At 41.7% G+C, this 25,392-nt stretch overlaps 1 protein-coding gene across 2 annotated transcripts in view; it reads left to right on the top strand.

Annotated features, from left to right (window-relative positions):
- Positions 1 to 15,446, top strand: part of LOC147905200 (magnesium transporter, putative (DUF803)) — a 39,070-nt gene extending 23,624 nt beyond the window's left edge. The window contains exons 5-9 of one of the 2 annotated variants that reach the window (XM_087397148.1): positions 5,282 to 5,368; positions 5,482 to 5,540; positions 5,812 to 5,932; positions 8,042 to 8,190; positions 14,995 to 15,446. In XM_087397148.1, coding sequence (XP_087253274.1) covers positions 5,282 to 5,368; positions 5,482 to 5,540; positions 5,812 to 5,932; positions 8,042 to 8,190; positions 14,995 to 15,208 — 630 coding nt within the window. In that variant the 3' untranslated portion in view covers positions 15,209 to 15,446. Of the gene's footprint in view, positions 1 to 5,281; positions 5,369 to 5,481; positions 5,541 to 5,811; positions 5,933 to 8,041; positions 8,191 to 14,994 lie in introns of those variants that run through there. The other variant, XM_087397157.1, reaches the window with a different exon arrangement.
- The last annotated feature ends 9,946 nt before the right edge of the window (positions 15,447 to 25,392 follow it).

Below are 25,392 nucleotides of genomic sequence, written 5' to 3'. Positions count from 1 at the left end.
AAAACTCTGATCAGGTACAAGGAACTTGCTTGTTATCATGCAAGTTTATCCACCACTTATTAACTTTACTGCCAAGAGACAACCTTGATCCGGTGACTTGCAGCTCAGGAGGAGTCTATTCCAATTTATGAAAATCGTGCCACTTTCGGAGAAAGGCATGAAGAGTATCTTTGTTCCAATGGTGGTTTAAAGGGCAGTATGGTACTACTGGCACAATACTAGGCATGGATGAGTAATAGTAATCTTTTGGATATCTTGCCTAGTCTGAGCTTCAAATAAATTATTCCATAATGTAGTACAACTTATGGTACTACTGGCAGGTAGGCCAACAGATCGACAGTCCCAATAGACCTGGTTGGCATAAAAGGGCTGCAAATGCAGGAGATTCAAGGCTGATACCATTGCTTGTTCACCGAAGTTTTTATAAACATGCATCTTATCTTGCTTCACACGTGCACGCAAGTAAATAAAGAAACACATCAGATCTAGAAAGAATACACACATGTACAGCCGAAGCTCCTGTATAGATATGTAGAAGCTCACTATGTGATAGGCGGGTGTCATCACATCCTGCCCAATCACTGTCTGTGAATGCATTCAAATCTAGTGAAGATTGATCACTATAGAACAGTCCCAAATGCTGAGTGGCCTTCAAGTAACGGAAGACTCACCTCACTGCCTGCCAATGTTGTGTGTTGGGCTTGTGCATGTACTTGCTTAATTGGGAAATGGCATATGCCAGGTATGACATAAGTAAATCAGGCGGCCCACAGCCTGCTGATAAAGAGTGGCATCAAATGGGGCACTCCCCTCTTGAAAGAAGAAACGGAGCCAGGTTCCAATGGAGTAGAAACCAGCTTACAATCTGCGAATTGGAAGCACTGCAAGAGCTGTCCAATATATTTGGATTGACTCATCAGTATGCCCCCCTCAACATTAGCAAACTGGATGCCCAAATAGTAGTGCAATTGGCTGTTATCTGACATTGCAAAGGATTTCTGCAAATCTGCCTTGAAATCTGCAATTTTTTGAATGTATGGCCTAGTGATAACCATGTCATCCACATAAAGAATGAAAATCAGAAATCTTGATTAACTCTTCCGCAAATAAAGAGTGGCCTCCGTATATAGCAAAAGGGAATGTATCTTTGCATACCATGCCCGAGGTGCCTGCTTCAAACCATAGAGGGCCTTTTTCAGCCTGCATACCTGATTTTCAGAACCTTCAACATGGAAGCCTGGAGGTTGTGTGACGTAGACCTCTTTCAGTAAATCCCCATGAAGGAAAGCGGTCTTAAAGTCCGACTAGTGTACCTCTCAGTGCCTATGGGATGCAAGAGCAATGACGCACCGATTCCAGTAAATCCCCATGAAGGAAAGTGGTCTTAATGTCCAACTGGTGGACCCCCCAAGGCCTATGGGATGCAAGAGCAATGGCGCACCGAATGGTCGTGATGCGTGAAGTGGGAGCGAATGTCTCCTCAAAGTATGTTGTTGGGCATAGCCTTTTGCAACAAGGCGGGCCTTGTAGTAGTCAGCACTTCCATCAGCTACTTAGTGCCTATGGCACGCTTGCCTGCTGGCAAGTTACACAACTCCCATGTGCCATTTGAATGAATGGAATCAAGTTCAGCTTTTATGGCAAATGCATCCTTATGATAGAGAGGGTCCTGCGGGCAGCCAAGGGATCAGCTTGCTTGCTGTCCCGTAGAGTTATCCGAGGGCCACCTTGGAACTCGTTTTTACTATCTAATGACAGCCCCGTTCTTCTATAACTACTTGTTGAATAGCATAATCATCATGTGGCTGTAAATCAGGCTGAACATGGGCAACAGGAGGAGGCTGTGAGCTGCTAGAAGCTTTGGAGCCGGACACGGTAAAGTGCCATATGAATCTGTAAAGGGCAGTATGGTATCAAATACATAAGAGGCTTCCACTGTGGCTGTTTTTTACATCCAGCCAAGGCGAAGGGGCATGCTCAGCGAAAGCCGAGTCTTTGTTGACATTTACCTTGCCTGTGCTAAGCTGAAACAACTTGAAGGCAAGAAAATGCTTGAAGCTAGAGAAGGCATGTGACTTCAATTTCATGGGATATATCCAAGTGAACTTGGTGAAGTCATCCAGAAAAGTAACATAGTAGTAGTATCCTCAAGTGATGCTGTCCTTCTCAGCCCACACATATCACTATGACGTACAACTTCTTCTATGCACCAAGGGTCCTGTCTTTTGGAAATGGGAACCGATGCATTTTCTACAATAAGCAGACCTCACATACATTGTTTGTAACTGCATGCATGGGTGGGAGATCTACCACCATGTCAAACTATTAAAGTTCAGATGCCCCAATCTCTCATGCCATAAGTGAGTATCGGAAATCACAGATTTTAGCGAGTATAATACTGTTAGTGTACTGGTTATCATACACGGCACAATGATGACTGTCAAAAAGATCTTTGAAGCCATTGGTGGAGATGGCTGAAATAGAAATGAGATTCTTCTTGATACGTGGAATATACAAAACTTCCAAAACGATCATTGTATCACATGACACTGATGTGACCAGCACCTCTCACTAAGCCCTCACGAGGTAATCTGCATTGTTTGCACAAATGACAATGCCCCCATGTGGAACATCACTCAAGGACTGAAATAGAGATTTGGAGGAGGTAATGTGCTTAGAAGCACTGCTGTCAAAATACCAGGCTGACTTAGAATCTGAAATAGACAAAGCTGAAGTATGCATCTCCGGATTGTATTGGCAGGTCACAACAAATGCACACTCATCTTGAGCTAAGTTTGTTGCCTCATGAGAATGATCATGGGCAGCAATAGCATTTGCAATTGCAAGACCTTGCTGCTGTTTTTCCTTCTCCGAAGCAATGCACTTGCGAGATTCAGAGATGTCATGGCCGGGCTTCCTGCAATACAGCGCTTCTTCTTCTTCCCATCAGTAGGAGAAAAAGATGATGAGGCACCAGATGTAGGTTTGGGCTTGCTGTAATTTTTCCCTCCTTTGCCTTTGCCTTGGAGATTGGTAGCAAAGGCCTGATTTGCATGAATAGAAGTAGCCCTGTTCCCTGTTTTGACGACTTTGCTCCTCCTGTAGTAGTAGGGCAACAAAATGGTTGAAGCTATAACTGCAAATTGAAGTGGAAGGAAAGCTGATGGCAGCGTTGAGCACTACAAATCCCATCTTGTTGCCAAGGGCTATGCTCATCAGCAGGGAATTGACTTTGCTATTGCAGCTCACATGCATTGGGAAGTGCATCAGCTTGACATTAAAACTGCCTTTCTTCATGGTGACATTCTTGAAGAGGTATATGTCAGTTAACCTCCTGACTTTGAGTTTAAGGGATCTGAAAATAAGGTATGCTGGCTGTGCAAGGCCTTATATGGATTGCAGCAGGCACCCGGGGCGTGGTATGCCAAGATTCATGTGCATTTGATCCGCCTTGGTTTTCAAAACAGCCCTATTTGATCAATACTTTATGTCCAGAAGTGTGGAGCAGATTTGCTCATTCTTATTCTTTATGTGGATGACATGCTTATCTTTGGGTCATACGCAGCAAAATTGCGGCCTTTAAGGCCTATTTGCAGCAGTTTTTGCCATGACGGATATGGGTCAGTTGCACTATTATCTTGGCGTCTAGTTTGCTCACTTTGAGGGGGGGCATTATGATGAGCCAGTTTAAGTATATTGGACAGCTCTTACATCGCTTTTAGTTTGAATATTGTAAGCCTTTTTCGACACCTTTGGAGCCTGGCTTCCGTTGTTGTCAAAGGATGGCAGTGGTCCATTTGATGCCATTCTATATCAGCAAGCCGTGATTGCTTTATTTATTTGTGTCACACTCAGCCTGATCTCCAGCATGCCCTTTTCCAAATGAGCAGGTTTATGCACGTAGGCAGTGAAACTTGTCTTCCGTTATTTGAAGGGCACACAACATTTGGGACTTCTCTATGATGACAAGTCTTCACTATTCATGCATGCTTTCACGGATGGTGATTGGGCTGGTTGTTATGACACTAGGGTGCGGTCACACATTGGCCAAGATCTTTGGTTTCAACCCTAGAACATGAGTTGAGTAGGTGGACCAAGTGCCATGGACATAGGGCAGTTGGATAGGCCGGCTTTAGGCAAGGATACTCGACACTCGACTGCATTTTCACTTTACATGCCATCGTTGAGGAGGGTACAGAGATGGAGGGTTTATTGTTGCTTTGTGGTATTTTGCAAAGCCTTTGACACAGTCCGACAAGCCGAGCTGATGCGACGGCTCCATGATATAGAAGTACAATTGGAGATGGGGGAGATTCTCACACTATATGAGTCGGTGACTGGCAGGGTACCAGCTCTAGGTGGGATGTTTGATGTAATTATAGCACTAATGGAGTGAAACAGGGCTGCTCCCTTTCACCAACACTGTTTGGATTGTACATTGATGAGGTCTCTGACTTCATAGATAGGTTTGGAGGACCAAGAGCACCGTTGTCAAGAGTATTGAGATCCTAGTCTTATTATATGCCTATGATATTGTGCTCATCTTTGATTCTTCCTTGCTCATCTTTGATTCTCCCTAGGGATTTTCGTCAAACCTTGATGCCTTATAGGGTTTTGCTTGGAGAGGGACCTCATGGTGAACCATGGGAAGACCAAGGTAGTGATCTTTAATACCTTTGCTAAGGGGATAGCCAACTCTGCACCACCGTTCATATACTAGGGCAATATGTTGGAGTGAGTATCATCATATGTATATCCAGGGGTGACTTTCTCTACATCCAAGTTTTCCACGACAAGGGCTGCCGATCCTAGACTCACATGGGGGTTTGCGGCCCTGGCTGCCCTAGAGAAACATTGTGCACATGTTCAGCTTTAGAAGTGAAGCTATGACTGTTTGACACTCTAGTCACTCCATCTCTGATGTGTGGAGCTGCTTGCTTCGGGCCATACAATGTTTTATCCATGCCGAGATATACCATGGATCAGTTGTACTTATCATTTGGTCTCATAGCCTCTAGTTGACGTTTTGAATATAACTCTCTCTCTCTCTCTCTCTCTCTCATTTCTGTTCCTATGTCCTGAATAGGACATCACATGGTTATAGCATGTGTGGGGAAATCTTTTATGCATCTCTGATTAGTATGGTTATGGGTAAGTCTGTGAACAGAAGAAAAACACCTCTCCATCATTGCAAATGTTCACAGGTATGAATTGTTTAAAGTGATGCTCTGCAGGAGTGTGATCATTATTTCTTTTAATATTCTGAAAGCTTCAACTACAGGGAACCCTTGATTGGTGGGCTCGTGCACAGAAAGGCAGTCATCGAACTGTTGAGCATGCTGCTTCTATCCTGGCACCTTCCTCTGCTGTATTGCTCTAACCTATGCCTGAAGCACATAATAGAATGCTTGTTTTCCTAATTAAATAAGTTGAATGTTATTTCATTGTTCTAGAGCCTTTCCCACAATTGTTATATTGCAGACTCAAACTGGGGTGATAGAAGAAGTGGTTGCTGGGATGGAAGCAGGCGCTTGTTTTGGGTATGCCTATGTTGATGCTTAACTGGATCAGTAACATTTATGACTCAGCCCTGCTTATTTCCCAGAGTCTTCTCTGAGACCAGCAGTGGCATGTGGAAACCACAAATTGTTTCAGTTTTGCTATCCATATTCTTTGAAATTGTTTTATTTTTTCTTATCATAATTCTTTGAGCTGCTGGTTTGGTGTGAAAACAAACAACAGTATGCATAGTCAGTCAATATCTGTTTACTTTTAGAGAGAATGTCTCAGATGTATCAGGATGTGGTCCAGAATGGCAGCAGTTGCAGCGAGAATGGGATTTATGCTCACGGATCATGGTTATTCCAGAACGTGTGTTCCTGCTGGAATCCTGGCTGGTGTTTGCTGCAGTGCAGGTGGATTTTTCTGTCAGGTGGAATTGCCGTTACAACTTCTAATTATGCTCCCTTTTGATCAAAATGGTATCAAGAACATCGAGTAACAACATATTTGTTCTCTTAGCTTCAAGATAGTATCCTGAAAGCCATCAAGTAAAGTTTGTTCTCTTTAGGTCAAGATAGTATTAAGAAAAGCATAGGTGTGTCATATCAAATTGTGACTTACATTTCTGTTTATTGCTAAAAAGGAGACCTCTGATTTGACTCTGCTGTCATAAATGGCCTTGACCATCGTCACAGGTGTATTTTAAAGGTTAGACTAGTTGTTGAGTTCTTTTCAAAAAACTAATTTTTTACAGCTCTGAACTTTCTATTTCATCTTTGAACTTTGGAAAACACATAAAAATACGCATAAAAATTGATGTTATTGATGATGCACAATATTCTCATGCCCCCGTAGCGACGGGCCATGTAATACATTTCCACAAACAAGTGCCTCCAATTCAAAATAGGAAAACTCGAGTCTAAGTACTTATTACATGGGAAAAAACAGGATGTATACCCCCCAAGTGGGAACTAGAGGTACCTATCACACGTGACACCCCCAATGAGCTACTACAAAGAATAGGAAAAAACTCCATGCGTTGGGAGTGGATCTTATCATGTCATGCCGTGTGTCTTGTATCTACATCATGTGTGAGTCATGAGCTGCCTGAGATGTGTGGCTTGATTGGGATCTCATTGAGAGTCCTAGCTTCTCTCGAACATACATGAGATCTACTGTTGGCATCCACGACTCTGCTTTGTACTGTGTATTCGATGGTGGCATGTGGTGGCTTGATGTTGAGGTGGCGAGTACCTCGAATGGGATGAGATGCCACAAGGAGAGTACCTCGAATGGGGCGATTGTTGTATAGGACTATGTCAAGTCTCATGCTGAGCTGGTGTATGTGGAAGTCTGGTCCACAGTTGCAGCAAACCATTGTTAGTGACCATAACCAACATGCTAGCATAGTCTTTACAAGCAGTTGTAGCTTGAATGAAGAGAATGTGGACTACTTTTTGATTAGCCTTCTCATTTAGTCCTAGCCTTTGTCACCGTGGAGTCTGCCCTTCATCTCCAGTGTGCCAACAGAAACTACACTCTCTGTTGGGCGTTGATAACGTCAGTGGGAATGTCATAGTAGCTAGTCCTTGCATGGTTTTCAACCTTCTGACTGACTATCATGATATTGAAACTGCACACTATTGTGTTTTAGAGGATCTTCTTGGATTCATCTAGATATATAGTAGCATAGTAACATATAACATGACTGCCAATGAGCATAACTTACAGGTTACCATAATTCTGTAGTCGCAACATGCGGCATAGTAATGTCCTTGAATTTTAGCCACATGCATTTCCACCCAGTGTGTAGTAGAGACTTTTTGTGGTTGCACCATATGCACTTACTTTGAATGCCAAGCTGCAACGAAAAACTCGACATGAGATATTTTCATTAGTTATGTGATGATGGAGATGGATAGCGCTCATTCAACCTTGATTTGGAATTCCCTTGAAATAAGTCTGAAGGCCATACAACTTCAACTTGATTTTTTTGATGAACTAGCCACATGTTTTGACAAACTTTGATTAGTTAATGCTAAACAAAGCTGCAATTGCATCCCGAACGGAACTTATTCTGGCTTTTAAAAGTCCCTATTCTGACAAGGGATAGCTGGTATTACGTGTAGGCTCAATTCGTGATGTTTCACGTATGATGTACAGATTGAGTCACAGATGCTGGTGACATCTTGTGGGAGATCGCCAGACTTTTATGTTAGATAGGATTGACAATGTTTGGGTCAAGGAATGCTATTTTCTTCTTGAGGCTCATTTGTAGGTTCACATCTGTCTTTTGTTTGTTGCCTTCTCCAGTTTTCTATGTGCTTAGTAATGTGTAAGCTAGCAGCATTCTACAAAATTTGCTTTGTACAACATCTGGATTTATATATAAGCATTTTTGTGTTCCTATATTAAAATTTTTTAATGATTGGATATATTCTAGGCTTACAAAGGTATATTTTTGTGTTCGTATATCAAAAAGCGACCTATTTATCGTAAAAAGACTCTTGGATGGCTGATAACTAATTCTTGTTGACAGACTAAAGGTTTAAAGGAAGGGAGGGCAGTTGTAGTGTCGACTTGTGCGGCAGTTGCTTCGATAGTTACAGGAGTTCTTGTAGGGATGCTAGTACTTGGTGAGACATTGCCCGTGTCAGCATTGAGGCGAATCTTTCTGTTCATAGGATGGTACTTCCTTTCTGCCCAAACATCCAAAATATACCCCCCCCTTCCCAACAACCACCTTAACAAAAAAGAAAAAGGTCCATACACCGACATGCAAGTACATACATACAATTGGATATGCACCTTAAACTCTCTCTCTCTCTCTCTCTCTCTCTCTTTCTCTCTCTCTCTCTCTCTTTTCTGTTCTATGATGAAATGTTCTACCGAATTCCCAGAGTTTGTATGCATCATAATGCAAATTTGTAAGAGAGTTTATTAAGGTCAAATATTGCATTAAAGCTGTATTGCTTGGCATTAAAGCTATTAGTTAAAAAAGATTTTTCATCCTATTTGGTCACATTGGTCAACGTTTTAATATTGTTGAATTCTAAGTATTGTTTCTCTGTTATGAACGTATAATACATTGGTGCACCCACATGGCTTCTTGTAAATCTTTGCAACATTGAATCCACATAAGAAAGAAAGAAAGAAAGCTTGAAAGTGCCATTGCAAAAAGACTTTTTCTTTCTGATTGGTGATTCTAGATTTTTTATGTTGGAGGAGGTACTGTAATGCTAACACGTGGGTTGGAAGACTAGACATTGGGCTCCAATATGCTGGAAGAAGCAGCAGATATGGGTGAGAGTAGTCCTGCAAATTGAGATGGAGTTATGCAGGGGCAGAGATGGAACGAATTCATGTGCAGCCATGTAGCCAGAGGCAAAAACAGATAGGCCTATGCCACAAGTTCTGTGGGTGAGGAGGTTGAGGATATATGAAGGGCCGTATGGGCTTGACTTCTATCGGATTTGGTGGCGGAGACTTAAACTTCAATGCATGGTTGTGAACCATCCCACTTTGGTATGTTAAAGATAGTGTAAATTGCACTATCCACACAGGGCATAGGGGCGAACCCTAACCCTAACCCTGACCCTAAGGGGTTCACATGTATGTCTTCATGTTCATAGTCAATACCCTTAGTGTACAAGTAGCTATATCGTGTGCACTCCTCTCTCTCCGTCTCTCACTTCCACTATCATGGTATCGTGTGTTTTCTTAGAGAGATTGAACACTCTGGAAGAATTCTGTTCACTGTGATTTTCTTTGAGGATTCTATGAAAGATTGGGGAGTTTCGTAAGGTCTTGTAAGGGTCTTGAGAGAGACAAGGTCTAAATCCTCCTTCAAGCCTCTCCGTCGACAACAACGACCTCTACTATCCTCTCTAGCAACAGCCCGGCTAGGAGCAAAAGCCCTCCAAATGACACAGCAAGCACGAAGGGGCTGCAACACAAGCTCCTATGACGGCTTGCCTCTCCTCAGACAACGATGACTAGCAGCCAAACAACAAATGCCTTCTATAGCAGTGTCTCATGTAACAGCAGACAACGCCATCCAAAGATCGGCTTTAATGCCCAACGATGGCCTCCGCTGCGACCTGCAACAGAAGTTTTCTACAACTAAGCTCCACACAGCTTCAACGGCCTTAGACGCCATAGCTCCGACCTCGCCTCCAACGCCAAGGCCAGTACATCCATGCTAGCCACCCGTGATGCTCTGCAACAACATCAATAATGACTTTTGAGCATCACTAGCTCCTCTCTATAGCGCCTCTTCGAATGCAGCGCTCTAGCCCACAACTCGTGATCAACTCCGAACACCAGTAGCTAAGAGTCTCCACAGTGCCCAGGGTGGCTTACAACAACAACCTATATTCGGTACCTCCTGCAACGGCCTCTTCAACGATGGGCTCTTAGCAACTGAGACCAGCTCCCATCGCTTGTAAGCCACGAGCTCCAACACAGGCTGCAAGCCCAAAGTCTCCACGCAAGACCATAACAGCGCCAGACTGGTCTCAACGGCACAAACCAGCATTTATCAATCTACTGTCAAGCTCCGGCTCCAGCAACGAGTGCACAAGCAAACTCCAGAGCCACGACTTGCATACGGGACTACTCATCCACCGCCAGCGATGACCTACGACCTAGCTTCACAACACGCTAATGGATGGCTTCAGTGACGACGACTGGCAAGCAACGACTACAGCGCCGAACGGCACCCGCAAAGTCCCGCAACCCTGTAGCCTCCTCCAACAATGAGCTCTCTTGCAAAGAGACTCCCAACACGAGCAGCTAGGCTTCTTCAAGGCTTCAAATGATGCCAAAGCAAGCCGCAAAGATGCCTCCATATAGGTTTGTTTATAGCCAACTGCAGCACTAAGCCCATAGACTCGGTCTTCATTTCGACCACGCTCAGCAGGACTTGAGCGACCAGCTTACCAGCTAGCCCTCTATCTTCGTTCCTCATGATGGCTGATTCCGTCCAACATCTCCATAATTCCGGAGAATCAAAGACATAATATTCTGATTCCGTCCTATTTTTGTGGCGACGACCTTCAGCTCATGACAGGTTGCCATACATTGTCAGTTCTATGGGCCTCTTATTCAGTAGAGCAGCGTATCATACCTGCACCTTCGGTCTTGGATTTTCAGCCCCTGGATCACTCTGTCCACCCCGACTATGCGGTCTTTGCAGCGTCATTTGACAGAGATTATAGTTCTACTGCAGCATACCTTGCACATTGCTGTCAGTTCTTTTGGGTTGGTGACACCCTTGTATGTCACAACCTACCAGATCATAACATCGACTAGCCTCACATCCGGATGCCTCTTCCACAGAGCAGTTGCACAGTCCACGGTGACTCATGACATGTTTAGTTTTGACATGTTCAGCACGCAGCCATACACGCAATCATCTTTTGATCGACTAGTTTTTGATCCAGGTGGACTTGACTTTTTGCATATTTGCTTCCTTTTTCCTTCGGCCTATCTTTTGGGTTTCGTTCCCAAAGGCGAAGGATGACCCGCAACTTAAGAGGGAAAAATCCACATCTTGTATAGGACCACATAAGTTGTACTCATTGTACATGCTTCCGCTACGTAGTCACTGTGCTCACATACGCACATACTACTCTGATTTCTTTTCAGTTTTGGATGCTATCATATGCACCAAATGAAATTCACAAACAGGTCTTGTATATGCACCCTCTACTTACCCAGTGCAATTAAAGAGGGGGTGTTAAAGATAGTGTAAATTGCACTATCCACATAGGGCATACGGGCAAACCCTAACCCTAACCCTTAGGGGTTCACATGTATATCTTCATGTTCATTGTCAATACACTTAGTGTACAGGTAGCTATATCGTGTGCACTCCTCCCTCTTCCTCTCTCACTTCCGCTATCATGGTAATTGTACCATATCCTATTTCTGTGTTGCAGATATAAGTGCTTCATGCCATAGACACCCATAAAAGACTAATTTAATGATCTAGATAGGAACATTTATTTGGTGCAATCTAGAAGTCTAGATGGAATATTGAAAACTACTTGTAAAGGGAATCGATAATATTCCCATATGTTTTGCAAATGGGGACTTGAAATGTATTTTAATGTGTGCTATGTACCTGAACCCCACTTGAATTTATTGCCTTAAAATCAGATTTCAGATCAACAGTTGAAAGTGGAGTTCATTGATAAGGAATCCTTCATTTTGTACAGAGCAAATAATTTGAAGGCAGTTTTTAGAGTGAGGTATTGAAATTTGCACAATTGTGCCACTGGCAAATGCAATGATTTATGCAGATAATAAGACGAGGTTTTTCTTTGGCACATGAGATATGGTCATATGAATTTTGAAAGCTTGGCAATGTGATACTTGCAACAGATTTGTCAAGCTTGTCGTTATGGGAAACAACTTTTGGACCCATTTTCAAAAGGCCAGTCACAAGGAGCAAGAGATGTCTATGTGCATATGGAAATAGTGGGACCCTTTGAGACTAAATCTTTGGTTCATCAGTTTAAATGATGAATTGTCTTGGACGACCTGGGTGTATACAATGGCACACAGGGCAGATGTATTGTATCAAACCGAAAAAAGGATTAAGGTCTTGAGTTCTAATACATGGCTGTCAAAGGCAGAACACCGGAGGAGGCATTCACATGTACAAAGCTTATTTTGAGCGTGTTTGGTTGCACAGCTTGTATGCATGGTCCAAATCAGAAGAGAAGAAAGTTGGATGTAAATTCTATCAAATGCATGATTTTTTGTTGTGTAGTCAACTTGCATATTAATTATATATAGGATGGAGGGGAGGAAACTCATAATCATTAGAAATGATGATAATGACTCTCTTCAGGCTGGAAAAGCAAAACAGCAAGCAGTTACTCTTTAGGTGTAAGAGGAGGATGGACAGCCAAAGATACAGGTACAATAGCCCAAGCCAGTTGATAAAGGGAGGAAGAAGCTTGAGGATGAGAGTTTCCCTTTAACATCCGGTGTGTATTCGGATCTTATGGAAAATTCACTAGTGAAGGAAGTTCTATAGGCAACCAGTGAAATGGCCGAGAGAATGGAGAAGCTCGATAAGTACTCAAATTACTTCAAAAGTTCATGAGATTGAAACTGCACTATGTGTTGTATTTTTAGAGGATGAGTTTGGGCATGTTCCTGGATTCATCTAGACATATACTTCAAAAGTTCAATGCAACTTGTATGGGAGAGATGCCAGGGAGGCAAGAGCCTCAAGCAGTTCAATGCGCAGAACAGCACTTTGCCATGGAGTGTGACCATAATTCAATTATGAAGAACAACACTTGGGAGTTGCGTATGTTACCACAAGGTAAAAATGCTATTGGCGCAAACAGGATATACAGGACTAAAAAGGACTCTAAAATTCAGAAGTCAAAGCAAGGCTGGTAGCACAATGTCACAGCCAAGTTGAGAGGAACAAGAAGTCTATGTTGAGCAGCGAGAGGGCTTTGTAGGCAGAGCGCAGGAATAATTAGTGTGCAAGCTAAAGAAAGCTATTTAAGGCTTGAAGCTGGCACAAAGGCCTGTTCTCCAAGATTGACCAGCATTTTCTGCAAACCAGTTAGTTTTGCAGATCCAAATCTTCAGTACCTGAGGAATATTGAAGATATGGTGCTTCTGGTAGTTTATGTGGACGATATACTCATCATTGGAACAATGATGCACTTGTTGCAGGTTTTAAAAGTGGTTCGTGTAGGTCATCTGAATTGACAGATGTTGGACTGATGACAAGAACACTCTCTCACAGTTTAAATCTTTGAAAGATATTTTGAAGAGGTTTAACATGGAAAGTTCCGAGCATCTGAAAACTCCCCTTGATGCCAAAGATAAGATGATTGCGTATGCTTCAGGTTGAGTGGATGCCACTTTATAGAGACAGCTTGTGGAGGAGTGTTATATATTTAGGCTTGACATAGCCTATGCAGTCTATAAGGTAATTCATTTAACGGAGCAGTGAAGGAAGATTCATTGTGAGCTAAGAAAATACTGGAGTATCTGAGGCCTCCTCCTTCCTGGCTTCCTTTACTTCAATGAGTTTCATCGCTCTTTGTTGATAAGGCACAGTATGAGGCAGTTATAAAGGTATTTGGTTAAGGTTTCTATTGAGAGTTTTTTGGCCCAAATACTGTGTTTTAAGCAAGAACAAAGTGCATAGAAGTGCAGTTTCACGTTATCACAGAGAAGGTTGCAGCACCAAAAAGAGTGGATCTTGAGTGTCTTTGAAATGGGAGACTTTTTCTTACTTGGTAGGCATAGAGCTGCAAATCACATCTCAGCTGATAAAATGGCCCTAGAATGTCTTCATTGTGTGATTTGAGCAAGTGTACTCATAATGGATAGGTGCCAGTTGAAGCGTTAAGGGATTTTTGGAATGCTTTGAATTGTTAAATGCATTGATTTTTCTCCCTAAAACTCACCTGGATGATACCACCATCGTGCGGCACTACCCCGCCTGGGCCCTGGCACTCGTTCTGCGCTCGGGTCTGTTGGAGCTCTTGAGCCTTGCCTCTCTCACCACTGTCAGGCCCTTAACTTAGCCCTTACTCAGCCCTCTCTCAACCCCTGGCCCGCTCTCAGCCTACACTCAGCAATCTCTCCCGTTTCTCATTCCCTTTTCCCCATCTGTCAGCCTCTGTCAGCCCCGGCCCCCCTTTGCCCCTTACCTTGCTCAAGACTCAGCCCCCTTTGATTGTCAGTCCTCCCTCCCTCTCGAGTCTCAGCCTTTCTCATCCCTCTCTCATCCTCTTCTCGTGCCCTTTCTCAGCTCCTTTTCTCTCCTTTTTTATAAGCTCGCACCTCAGAATTTTGGAAACAAAATTCTTCCAAATGTCGCACGTAACACGCTACGCACCTAAAGATTTGATCATGGATTTGAGATCATTTGCCTTGGGCCTTGGGCCTTGGGCACCAGCATGCTTAGGGCGACTTACTTCTAGATAATGCTGGTGCGGAATTTGTGGTAACCTTGGGCCATGGGCTTCATTACCATGTAAAAGGTAAAATAAGGTGTGTTCATTATGACAATGGGTTTGATTTTGTAAGCTTTCAAATAGAAGTAGGTATTGATTTGAGCTGTTCATTATGACAATGGGTTTGATTTTGTAAGCTTTCAAATAGTAGTAGGTATTGATTTGAGCTATGCATAAATTGATTTGAGCTTTGTAAATCCTCGTAAGACCACTTCTCTCCACTATCTGTTACCTGCCGTGTGAAATAAAGTGATATCTCTGTGACTCAAACCAAGCATCCAAGAGTACAGTTGCTCTTCACGAGTTGCCATGATATGCTGCGAGATGACTCCAAACCTATACTGATAACGTAAGCAATATGCTGTGAGGTGACTCCTTTTTTGGAGAGAGAGAGAGAGAGAGAGAGAGAGAGAGAGAGGTCCTTTGTGTCCCTTCAGACAGAATGGGTTTGAATATTCCTTAAGCAGGGGTCTGTTGCTTGATTGTGCAGGTTGCTCATAATTTTTGGAGTGGTGATCCTCATGGATTCCAATAGAATCGGCCTTATGCTTCCCAGGTCTATTCGGCGCATAATAAGATTCAAAACAGCACATAGAAGCACCCCCCCTCGTACTATGCCAGTTTCTCGACGAGAATCAAGCCCTAGCACTGTTGTGCAGCTTTTCTCTCCACCTAAAGCCTCACCTGCGAAGGTTAGACCATAATATCCCTTTGTTTAAATTCAGGAAGATATCTATCCACGTCCCTGCAAAATAGCAATCAGGTGATTGACATTCAATTGTAGCACATGCTATTTTGGTTCTTTTGAAGGGGGGCAAAAATTAGGTCCTTGTGGTGAGACAACCCGCAAACCTTGTATATATTGGCAACGCAGCTTCCAAATTAGAAACTTTGAAAGGGTTTCTTGATGAGTTGCTCATAAAAGTATGAATTAAATATCAATCCACAGAAATTGAACTCTCTCTCTCTCTCTCTCTCTCTCTCTCTCTCTCTCCGTGTGTCCCCCCCCCCAAAAAAAAAAAGGAAAAAAAAACCCCAAACTCACGTGATCATAGATGGGTCTCTTCCATCAACCTTCTACATTTTGTGTGTGTGTCTGTGTATGCATGCATATATATGTTCACACATGCATATATGTATGTACACGCACACACGCACACGCACACGCACACGCACACGTTTTTGGGGGAAGAATAACCATTTCATTAAGAAGAATATACATTCATAGCCATCCCAAAGTGGGGCAGCTAATACTCCAGACTAGAAACATTGATAGAATGCTTTCAACTAAAACAGAGGAAGGTCTCCAAGAAAATGCACATCCCGGAAAGATTTGAGCAAGGACAAATGAAAGAAATGAAAAACTCACCAGAACAATGCCCATACAGTCAACAAATGTTACCGGCATGATATCATGGCCATAGAGCCCAAAGCAACACCAGGAAAAGAAGTAAGCATAGTTTGATCTAGAAGCATGTCGATCAAACCACGAGAAGTGTTGGTCAAAGTAATATCAAGAAAACGAGTAAGAAGACCGTGTAAGTTTGAAAAGAAAATCTCGAGCAATAGGACAGGTAGAAAAAATATGTAGCACAGTCTCCCTTGGATGTGAACAAGTAGGGCAGGCCAAGGAAGCAATACATTGAGCAACCAATAAAGAACCCACTGGTAAGGTCCATATCAAATGATGCCTCAGGAAGACCCATGGCTTGAGAGGAAGCTTGCTACTCCAAGCGCATTGAAGACAAGCCTTTCACCATGCAAGAGGCTTGTGAAGTTGCTAAAAGAGATTCCCATGTTGAATGTAGGGTTGTGGAAGCAGAAGATCATAAGCTTTCTAAGCAAAGAGATCTGCAAATGAAAAGGAAGTGTAGCTTTGAGAGTTTTGATCAAACCTATAATTCAACAAAGAAAGAGTGGTAAATAGATGAGGGAGAGCTTGAAAAGGTTGAGCATCGTAATAAGAGTGCACAAAAGGGACCTAGATAGTGCTGTCTCTTTGCCTACAAAAAAGAAAGAGTGTAGCCTCGATCATCCACCATATCTTGGACTATAGAAATACCCAAACGATGTAGGAAATATGCCTTTTTGGGATGAAGCTAAGTGAAGGGAGGATCAAATACCTTGCTTCGATGAATACTATGCAACCGAAGGGAATTGTCTGGATCTGGGGGTGACCCAACTAGTGTAAGTGATCTAAAGCTGTTGTCAATCGTGTATCAAGCCAGAGGAAAAGGGATAGCCGGGAATATGCCAAGAAACAACTGCAATCCAATGAGCAAAAGCATCTATGCGAAGAAATTCACTAGATAGGAAATCATAACAGCCCGTGGTTGACGTCGCTTCAAAAAAGAGAGCAAGGATGTGAGTGTTAAGAATGCTCAAATCCCCATACATCTCGGGTGAACAAAGGCAAGTGTACGTACACGCACGCATGCACGCACGCATCGATGGCCACGGGCATCCACATAAGTGCTAAGCTTAAAAGTGGATTGCACCGTGCAGAAACAGACACAGAACCATGGGGGTTCTGTGCCACATGGCTAGAGGTGCACTGTGCATAGGTAGTTGTGCCATTAAAGGCATTGCTAGAACATCGCATGGTAGCCAAATAGTGCGTTGGTGGTCGTTGTCATCTGCAGGGGTGGCATTGGAAATCACGGACGAAGGCAATCTGGAGTATCGCGTTGCGGGTTCGGTTGCATAGGGACATTAAAGAGTTTGGGTCATAGCAGTGATTGCCATGGAGGTACCGTCTCCGTGGCCTTGCACGTGGACCTAGTTTATATAACGTTCTTGGAACCTAGAGCCTTGAAGTATCCAAGCCCATGCCCATAAGGTAGTGCGACTCATGCCATTCAAGGGAAAGTCTCAATACACACAAAACGACGCATTTAATGGACTGGCAGACTAGTCCATCACGGCGATGGTGCCACATAGAACATGTCGCCACGTGGTAGGCCCTTACACTGTGTTCCAATGGTCGTGGGTCACGGGAGGGACATGATACATAGGTTGAAAGCCCTTAGTTCCTTGTTTATTGGAGCATAGGACCTTTCAATTAGACTTGTGGACCTATGGGCGCTAGGACCTTTTAGGTGAACCTTTGGACCTTTGGCTCCTTTTATTGGACATATAGTCCTTTGACCCTTCTAATTGGACCCTAAGACCTGAAGACCTTTGTCCACGGGGTCCCTTTTCAACACCTCTGTGTTGTAATTACCTTTCGCCCCTTGGGTTTTTTAAAACTGAAATCTTATTAATTCTTTTTCATTATGTTTTTGACAATACATGGGTCATTTAGAAAAACAATATTTGAAAAGAAAATCCTTTCCACGTTTGGGTGGAAAAATAAAAAATATAGCTCTATACTTTTCTATGAGGGTTGGCCTTTTCAATTCTTTATAAAGCTATTGTCCCTTATAATGAGAAAAATATTTTTTGTGCATGTGGTGATATTTTATATGTGCATGGATTAAGGAGTTTTCCTATCTAGTTTTTTTCCATAGATTAATTTTTAACTTTACTTTGGACATCGATAACAAGTCCAGTAATGCTATGACCTCTGTCTTCCCTTTTGGTTAAGCTATCATAACATAAGTGTGTGGGATGGTGGCAGGTATCAACGATGTTGGTTGAAGTTTGGTGCAAAGGTTCTGTCATGGAAAAAATCTTTTTCAATCCTAAAAATATTTCTTTTTCGGATTCAACCACATCTTTTCTTTATATATACTTTTTCTTATATATCATTTGATGTTAAAGTGGTGTTCATATATTATTGGACCTTCTTGAGGGGTTCTAATTTAATCTTAACACACACGCGCGCGGGCGCGCGCGCGTGCACACACACACACACACACATTCTACCCCTTCCTTTTCCCCCCTTCTTTCCCTCTTCTTTACCCCCCCTTTTATTAAAAATTTCCTTACTTCCATTAAAATTTTCCCTTTCTTCTTATTTTCTTTATTCTTTCCTTATATCCATTTTCTTATTTTTTCTTTTTCCTAACCTTTAGTCCTTCCTAATTTTCCATGATCTTCTTTATTAATTTCCCTTTTTCCTTTCTTATCTTTTCAAAATTTCAATTTATTTCCCTAATTCTTCCTATTTCTCTTCATCCTCCTTAATTCCCTATCCTTATTTACTTTTCTTAATTTTCCTTGGCCTTTCTATTGTTTATTTATTCTTAAATTTCTAATTTTCCCTTTTCCTTTTTTCTTTTTAAATTATCCCTATTCTCCTACCTTCTTGTTTCCTATTTATTTCTTATCTTCTAAATTATCACTATTCTCCTACCTTCTTTCTTAATTTCATTTTTTACTTTTACTTTTCTTGTTTATGTTTCCAATTTTCCTTAATTTTTGATTGTTTCTAAATTTCTTATTTTCCTTATTTGTTTATGGTTTTTACTTAAAAATTTACCCTTATTCATAACTTCTTACCTTTTGCTTAGCACTTTATCTTCTGTTTATAATGAATGAATAAACAACCCTTTATTTTATTCTTAACTTTAAATTTTCTCTTATTTTTTTTCTACTTTTCCTTTACTTACACGGACCTTCTCAAAATTATTTGTCTCTTTTCTCCGTTACCTAATTTTAAAAAACTATTTTCCTAACTTTAACTTTAATTTCCTCCCTTTTTTCCACCTTATCCTAATTTCTTTTATTTATTTAACTCCATTTGAATACAATACCCCCCCCCCCCCATATCCCACGATTCACGCCACATTATTACTAGGGTATCTGACCCTTGTTCTTCCCCGATTGTTTAAATCCTCTCGATTTTGATGCTCCATCTTACCCCATGTCCCCTCACCTCTGCACTACTATACGTTGGTGCAAATTCCCTCAGCTTCTACGATCCAAACTGCACCTCTGGCTCGCTCTTCTGCATTGTGTGCTCAGCCTGACATCAAATCATCGATTCTCGTGCTCCTTGTGCGAATGGACTTCCTGCTCGCATCTCAAGTCCCTGTCCCTAGACTACTGTGCCCCTGGTACTTCTCTGCTCACCGGCTTCACGATTTTTATGGACTCTCAAGTCCCCTTTTTCCTCTTTTTTTTACTTGTTTCCTACGTACCTCAAACACCCCCCCTGCCCCTCCCCTTCTTTATTTATTGATACTCTTTCCTCAACTCTTTGTTTCTTTCTCGCCCTAATGTGTGCTTCTTAATTTTTATTTTTAATTCATTCTCATTTAAACCTTACTCCCCAACCCTATCTTTTTTACTTATTCCTTTATTAAGTTCTTCTTTTAGAACTAAGATTTATATACTTTTCCCTCCTTTATTTTTTCCCTTTCTAAAGCTAAAATTCATTTATATTTCTATCTTTTTCACCTTTTTCCTTTAGTCATTTTTGAAAAAAGTTATAACATTTTCCTCCTAAAAAATTCCCCCTTTCTAAAGCTAAATTTATATTTCTATTTACCTCCCCCCTCGATAAAATTCCTTTATTATCTCCCTTTATTGTCTCCCCCTGTTACTTCCCTATGTAAACTCCTCTTAAAATCTCCAACCCTCCTTGTTCTCATTATTTTTTTCTAGTATACTTTCCCTTCCCCCTCCATATTTACCTCAAGTTGATTCACCCCAAGGTGGTTCACCCCACCACAAAATATAAACCCATCTTGTTTACACCTTTAATGCCACATCGAGTTGTTTAAGTTTGTGGTTAAGAGCCTATTTTATTGTGACCCCAATAACAAGGGAGGGGTGTTTATGACACCTATCTTCCCAATTAAAGTTAAGCTGATTCTTACCATGTTTTCTTGTTGGATGGTGGCAGGTATGCAGACTCTCGTCTTCAATAAAAGAGATGCTTGCTAGGACTTCTACAAGCTCAAAAATTTTGCAATTTTTTGCAAAAAAAAAAATGTCACTTCTTATCAAAACTCTTATACACACATATGTACATATGTATGCATATGCATAGACATGCAAATAAATAAATAAATACACATATATGAACATGCGTATCTTTTGTGTATACACATAATAAAAAAGTATGCATATACACCAACGTACAAACACATATACACATATATCTTTATTTATTTATATACTTATTTATTTACACATGTACGCATATACATACATAGATACATACACATGTATCTATCTGTGTACATACATATGTACGTATGTAGACACACAAACACATATACATACATACATGCATAGATACATACATACTCGAATTCTTGATCATTAGGTAGTGATATAGATAGGTGATCTACCATGCAATTTGCCTGCTTTGGTTACCTATTGGATTAAAAATGAGCATCCATCAAATTACTCTTCCAGGTACTTTGGCTTGATAAGTACTTCAAACACTCATGATCCACATAAAATATAAATTTCTCTAATAGGCGAAACTTTTTCACTAAACACTTGGGAGAGAGTCCTTTTTAGTCATCATGTAATTGCACTTCGCATCACACAAATCTATACTTGGCTAATAGATGGGATGATGTAATTCATCATCACCTACTTGACATTAGGCCTCGCCTACGATTGTCACATTGATGCATCTGTGTGGATATGAAATCACTTGGTCCAATATGGAGGTACTAATATTGGTGCTTCGACTTATTTTGACTTAAGAATCTATAAAGCTTCTTAACATGCCTCTGTTCGAAAGAATAAGCTATGTGCTGCTGGAGCTACATACAGATCCTACCTAGAATCACCCTCATTGTTGTCCCCCCCAATATTCTCATTCCTAGCCTCTTTTAAATAACCTTGGTGGCATCTTTCGTTCTTGAGGGTGAGGGCCTTAGGCAAGATTGACGATTCCCAACGCTACTTCTTTGTCTTTAGTCTTCATCATGCATTGTGTGGAATACAACGAGCTTTCATTTCTCTGTTAGACATGCTCAATGCCCCACCCTCCTCGTAACCACCACTGGTCCAAGGTGCTCAAGTTGTAAGGCCCCCATATGAGGAGAAGTCATATGTGAGGCCGGGACACTGGATAGATCCTGACTTGCATGTCAGATGAGGTCTATCAATGAGACCGTTGGTGGTAGAAGGTAATCTATGTGAGTCTAGCCTATGGGCTAGGCAGGGTAGGTAAGCTAGTAGCACAACGAGGCACATTGTCTTGATTGTGTGGGAGCCCCTTGCTCTCGCTGGGGTCTAGGGGCCAGCTGGCTCCCCTAGTGGGGGTTCGGGGGCGAGAGCCCTCGAGGTGACGTTATAGAAAATATTCCTTGAATATTCCATGGACGACTCGTCGGTTCCACCGACTAGGTTGACGGGTCACCTCTACCAACTATGTTGATCCGACTACTGCCCTCATATATAAAAAGGCGACCTTCCCAGTCCATTGTATTAGATTAGTTGAGATCAGATCAGATCAGATCTTCCAGCTAGTAGCTCTTCACCTAGTGTCTGTTTAGATCGCCATCTAAACTCCACTGTGGGAGCGCACGGGTGGACGGAGCCATCATCTGTACTACATCAGTATTGAAGGAAAATTTGTTCGTCTCCAGTTTGCTGTGTACTCTCTATTCTTTGTTCAGTTTCTGTTCCACTGTGCCGTGTAATTTAACATTCTCTACTCTTGAGTTATCATTGTCTTGTTGCTATTCCACCTCTTTTCTATTGCCATGCTCCCATTTCATTCCCCATTTACCATGCTCACACTCCACTCCTTTCCTGTACTACCCCTCCCTGCTCTCCTCCCCTTTTTCCTCCTCTCATGCAGCAACAATGTTGATGCATACTGAGGAAGAGTTGTTGCGAGATAAACCTAAGAAAATGAAAATTTATCCTCATATGTCTTTTAAGAGCCAATTCTAAAAATGGGCTACATTGAAGAACCCAAGGGCATGGTAGATTTGACCACTTTATTGTATGTTGAGTGTTTTACTTCACCCTTCTATAATAGTTTGTCACCAACATTAAATTAAAAAGGATTTTCTTTAGAAATCAATGAAGCAAGAGTTTTACATAAGCCCTACATTGACAAGGTTGAGAATTTGGTCTTTCTATCTCTGTCTCTCTCTGTCTATCTGTCTGTCTGTCTGTCTCTCTTCCACTGGGGGGCTTATGCTAGACGGTTAAAACCAAGTCATGTGACAACAAGGATGTGCCAAGGATCAAGCCTGTAACATAGTGGTGACAACTGCATGTCTAGATTGCATGTCTAGATAGCCAAGAGGCTGTACAAGGCTGATGTGTATGTGTACAAAAACCAATGCCAAGAAAATAGTCTAGAGCTGCCTACTTGCAAGCTTTCATCCTTAGACTCAAAATTGCTTTAAGGAATAGGAGGGAAGAACATTATGATGAAAGCCTTTACTATTGGCTTTTACAATTTGAATAAGTGAACAGACATAGAGAGAGTAAAGTAATTGCAACCTAAGTAGTTGAGTTGACTATCCATGCAAACTTTTATAACCTGTCATAATGGTTTGCATCAATTCATTATGAGTGTTGCTCTCTAAAGGGTGACCAAATTAAGAGAAGATTTATTCAAATAGGAATGTGGTTAAAGTAGCCACCATAATGTTAGGGATGCTATTTTTTGAACAACACCATTAGGATGAAAGTAGCTGTCTATGAAAGCTCGTAAGTTAAGAGCGAAATTCTCATTACGAGCTTTCTGACCCAAGCTCTCTCTAGTTGGGACTGATTTACGATTCCAAATCATCATGCCCGACGAACACGGTCTCTCTCTTTCTCTCCCCCCCTCTCTCTCGGTTTCTCTTTCTTATACACACACACACATATAACACACACACACACACACACACATATAAAACACACACACACACACACACACACACAACAATTGAGTTTTCTCGTAACTTTTCATCCCCAAAACCCACAATCAATTGCAAATAACCCGTTTGATCGGTAGAATCTAGATATTATCTTTACCACCCACGTCATGTAATAGGCTGCAACTTGTTCATCCATTTGGCAGACCCATGAAAAGCTTTGGACACATAAAGAGGGTTGGAACTCCATCCAAGTCTAAATTATGAGCTTGCAGGCAGATCTAGGAAAAGAAATGGCTGCAAGAACATTCGAAAGAAATATTCATTCGAACACTCATACTCTCAATCTCCTCTCACACAAATACAGTGTTGAAACTTAGCAGATATCGGGAGTGAAGCACTCGACAGAATACTTTGTCTGGTCTGATCAAAGAATATTTTGTCCTGGACAAAGTATTTGTCCGTGATCTCTCTCTCTCTCTCACACACACACACACACACACACGCAAACACAGACACACACACACATGCACACAGTAAACACTTGAAACTAGTGGACATTTTCACTTCCACAGAGTTGAGACTGATTCTAATTCTAAATCCAAAACTTAATTATGAAGCTTCAACTGCTTTGGTTGCGGCGGACCTCCGAAGTGTAAGGCCAAACGATTCTAACAAAAAATCTGGTCCCTCACTCTCTCTCTCTCTCACACACACACACACACACACACACACACACAGAGTTGAGACTCGTAAGAATTTTCAGTGCCCACAGCACAGAATAAGCTCCTCTACTTTGTGTCCTGGCAGACCTCCGGCATCCAGGTGAGCAGTGTCATCTACAGGAACATGTGGGGGACCTCAGCCACCAAGCAGGCGGTGAAGCTAGCGTGCAACGATGCAGCGCCATGCAAGAACTTGCTACTCCAAGACATTAATCTATGGATAGCCTCGGTGTTCCCCTCATTAGGAAGAGGGTGCACTAAGAGAGCTCTTAATCTCCTATTTAAGGAGGCATAGCCATCAAAGGCTTGACATTTGGCTACATCAAGAAAACTGACCACAGCATATTTTGATGTGAGGAATTGTGTGAAACATGCTCCTAGTCTCTGTTTCCTATTGAAAATTGGGAAAAAAAACTCAAGTAAACATAAACATATTGAAATTAATTACATGCTGCCTTACCTAGATTGTTTGTGGGGTGCAATCTTCCCTTTGATACCATGTATTTCTCTCTTTTCTTTTTCTACTTTCTCTTTACCTTTTCTAGATCCTGCATTTTTCTCTCTACCTTTGCTTTATCTTACCAAAATAGAGCGGCTGTGTGATGTTGACAATGTTTGTGTGAAATAGACTAGTGTTGAGGAGGTCATTGTTGATGTTGATGATAGGTTTGCTTATCTAGAGTCAAAAAATAGCCAGCCAGTATGGGTTGAGTATCAGATGTATGGATAAGTTGAAAAATAAATCCTTAGCGAAGCATCGTGCAAGCTTATTGATGCAATTGGGCTTGTTGATAATTTATAGGGGCTAGAATGGTGGTCCATGTGAAACATGAAGGCATTGTGAGTGGGTAGTGGTAGTACTTACCTATGAAGTAGATCATGTCGAGTACTTCCCATTGAGTCATACAGTAGTTGCATTTGGCATTGGAGAGTTAGCTATGGCTGATGTAGTAGATGGGTTGTTACCATCTTTATTGGAACTCTTGCATAAGGATGTTACACATGGCGGTGTCCCATGCATCAACACTATTTACAACAATTGGGGGGTTGAACTATTAGGTCTTGAGAGAGCACACTTTTAATTGGCCAAATTCCAAATTACACTCAGTAGTCCAAGATAAAAGGATAGTCTACATTGTTTGATGTTAGAGAGGTATGACAACATCGGCACAAAGATGTTGAAGGAATCACTTGTGCCATGTGATTTGGCTAAGAAACTATCTAAGCTCCTTGATATAGGTGGACTCGATAGTGTGAATGGCAACAACTTTGTTGGGCTTGACTATGAGACCATGCTTTCATAAGATTGTGAAAAAATTATTTTGTTGGGTTCAAACTAAGGTAGGTAGTAGGACATTGGGTGAGGTACAATTAGAGGCAACCAAGGTGTCCAAACTCTATACTAAAAATGTTAAAGTCATTAAGAAACAC

Source organism: Dipteris shenzhenensis, chromosome 2 (assembly GCF_047967505.1).
Source record: "Dipteris shenzhenensis isolate YYH24624 ecotype China chromosome 2, Dip_SZ_1.0, whole genome shotgun sequence".
Lineage (NCBI taxonomy): Eukaryota > Viridiplantae > Streptophyta > Polypodiopsida > Gleicheniales > Dipteridaceae > Dipteris > Dipteris shenzhenensis.
Note: the sequence above shows the minus strand (reverse complement) of the source record. Positions and strands in the feature narration are given on the sequence as shown.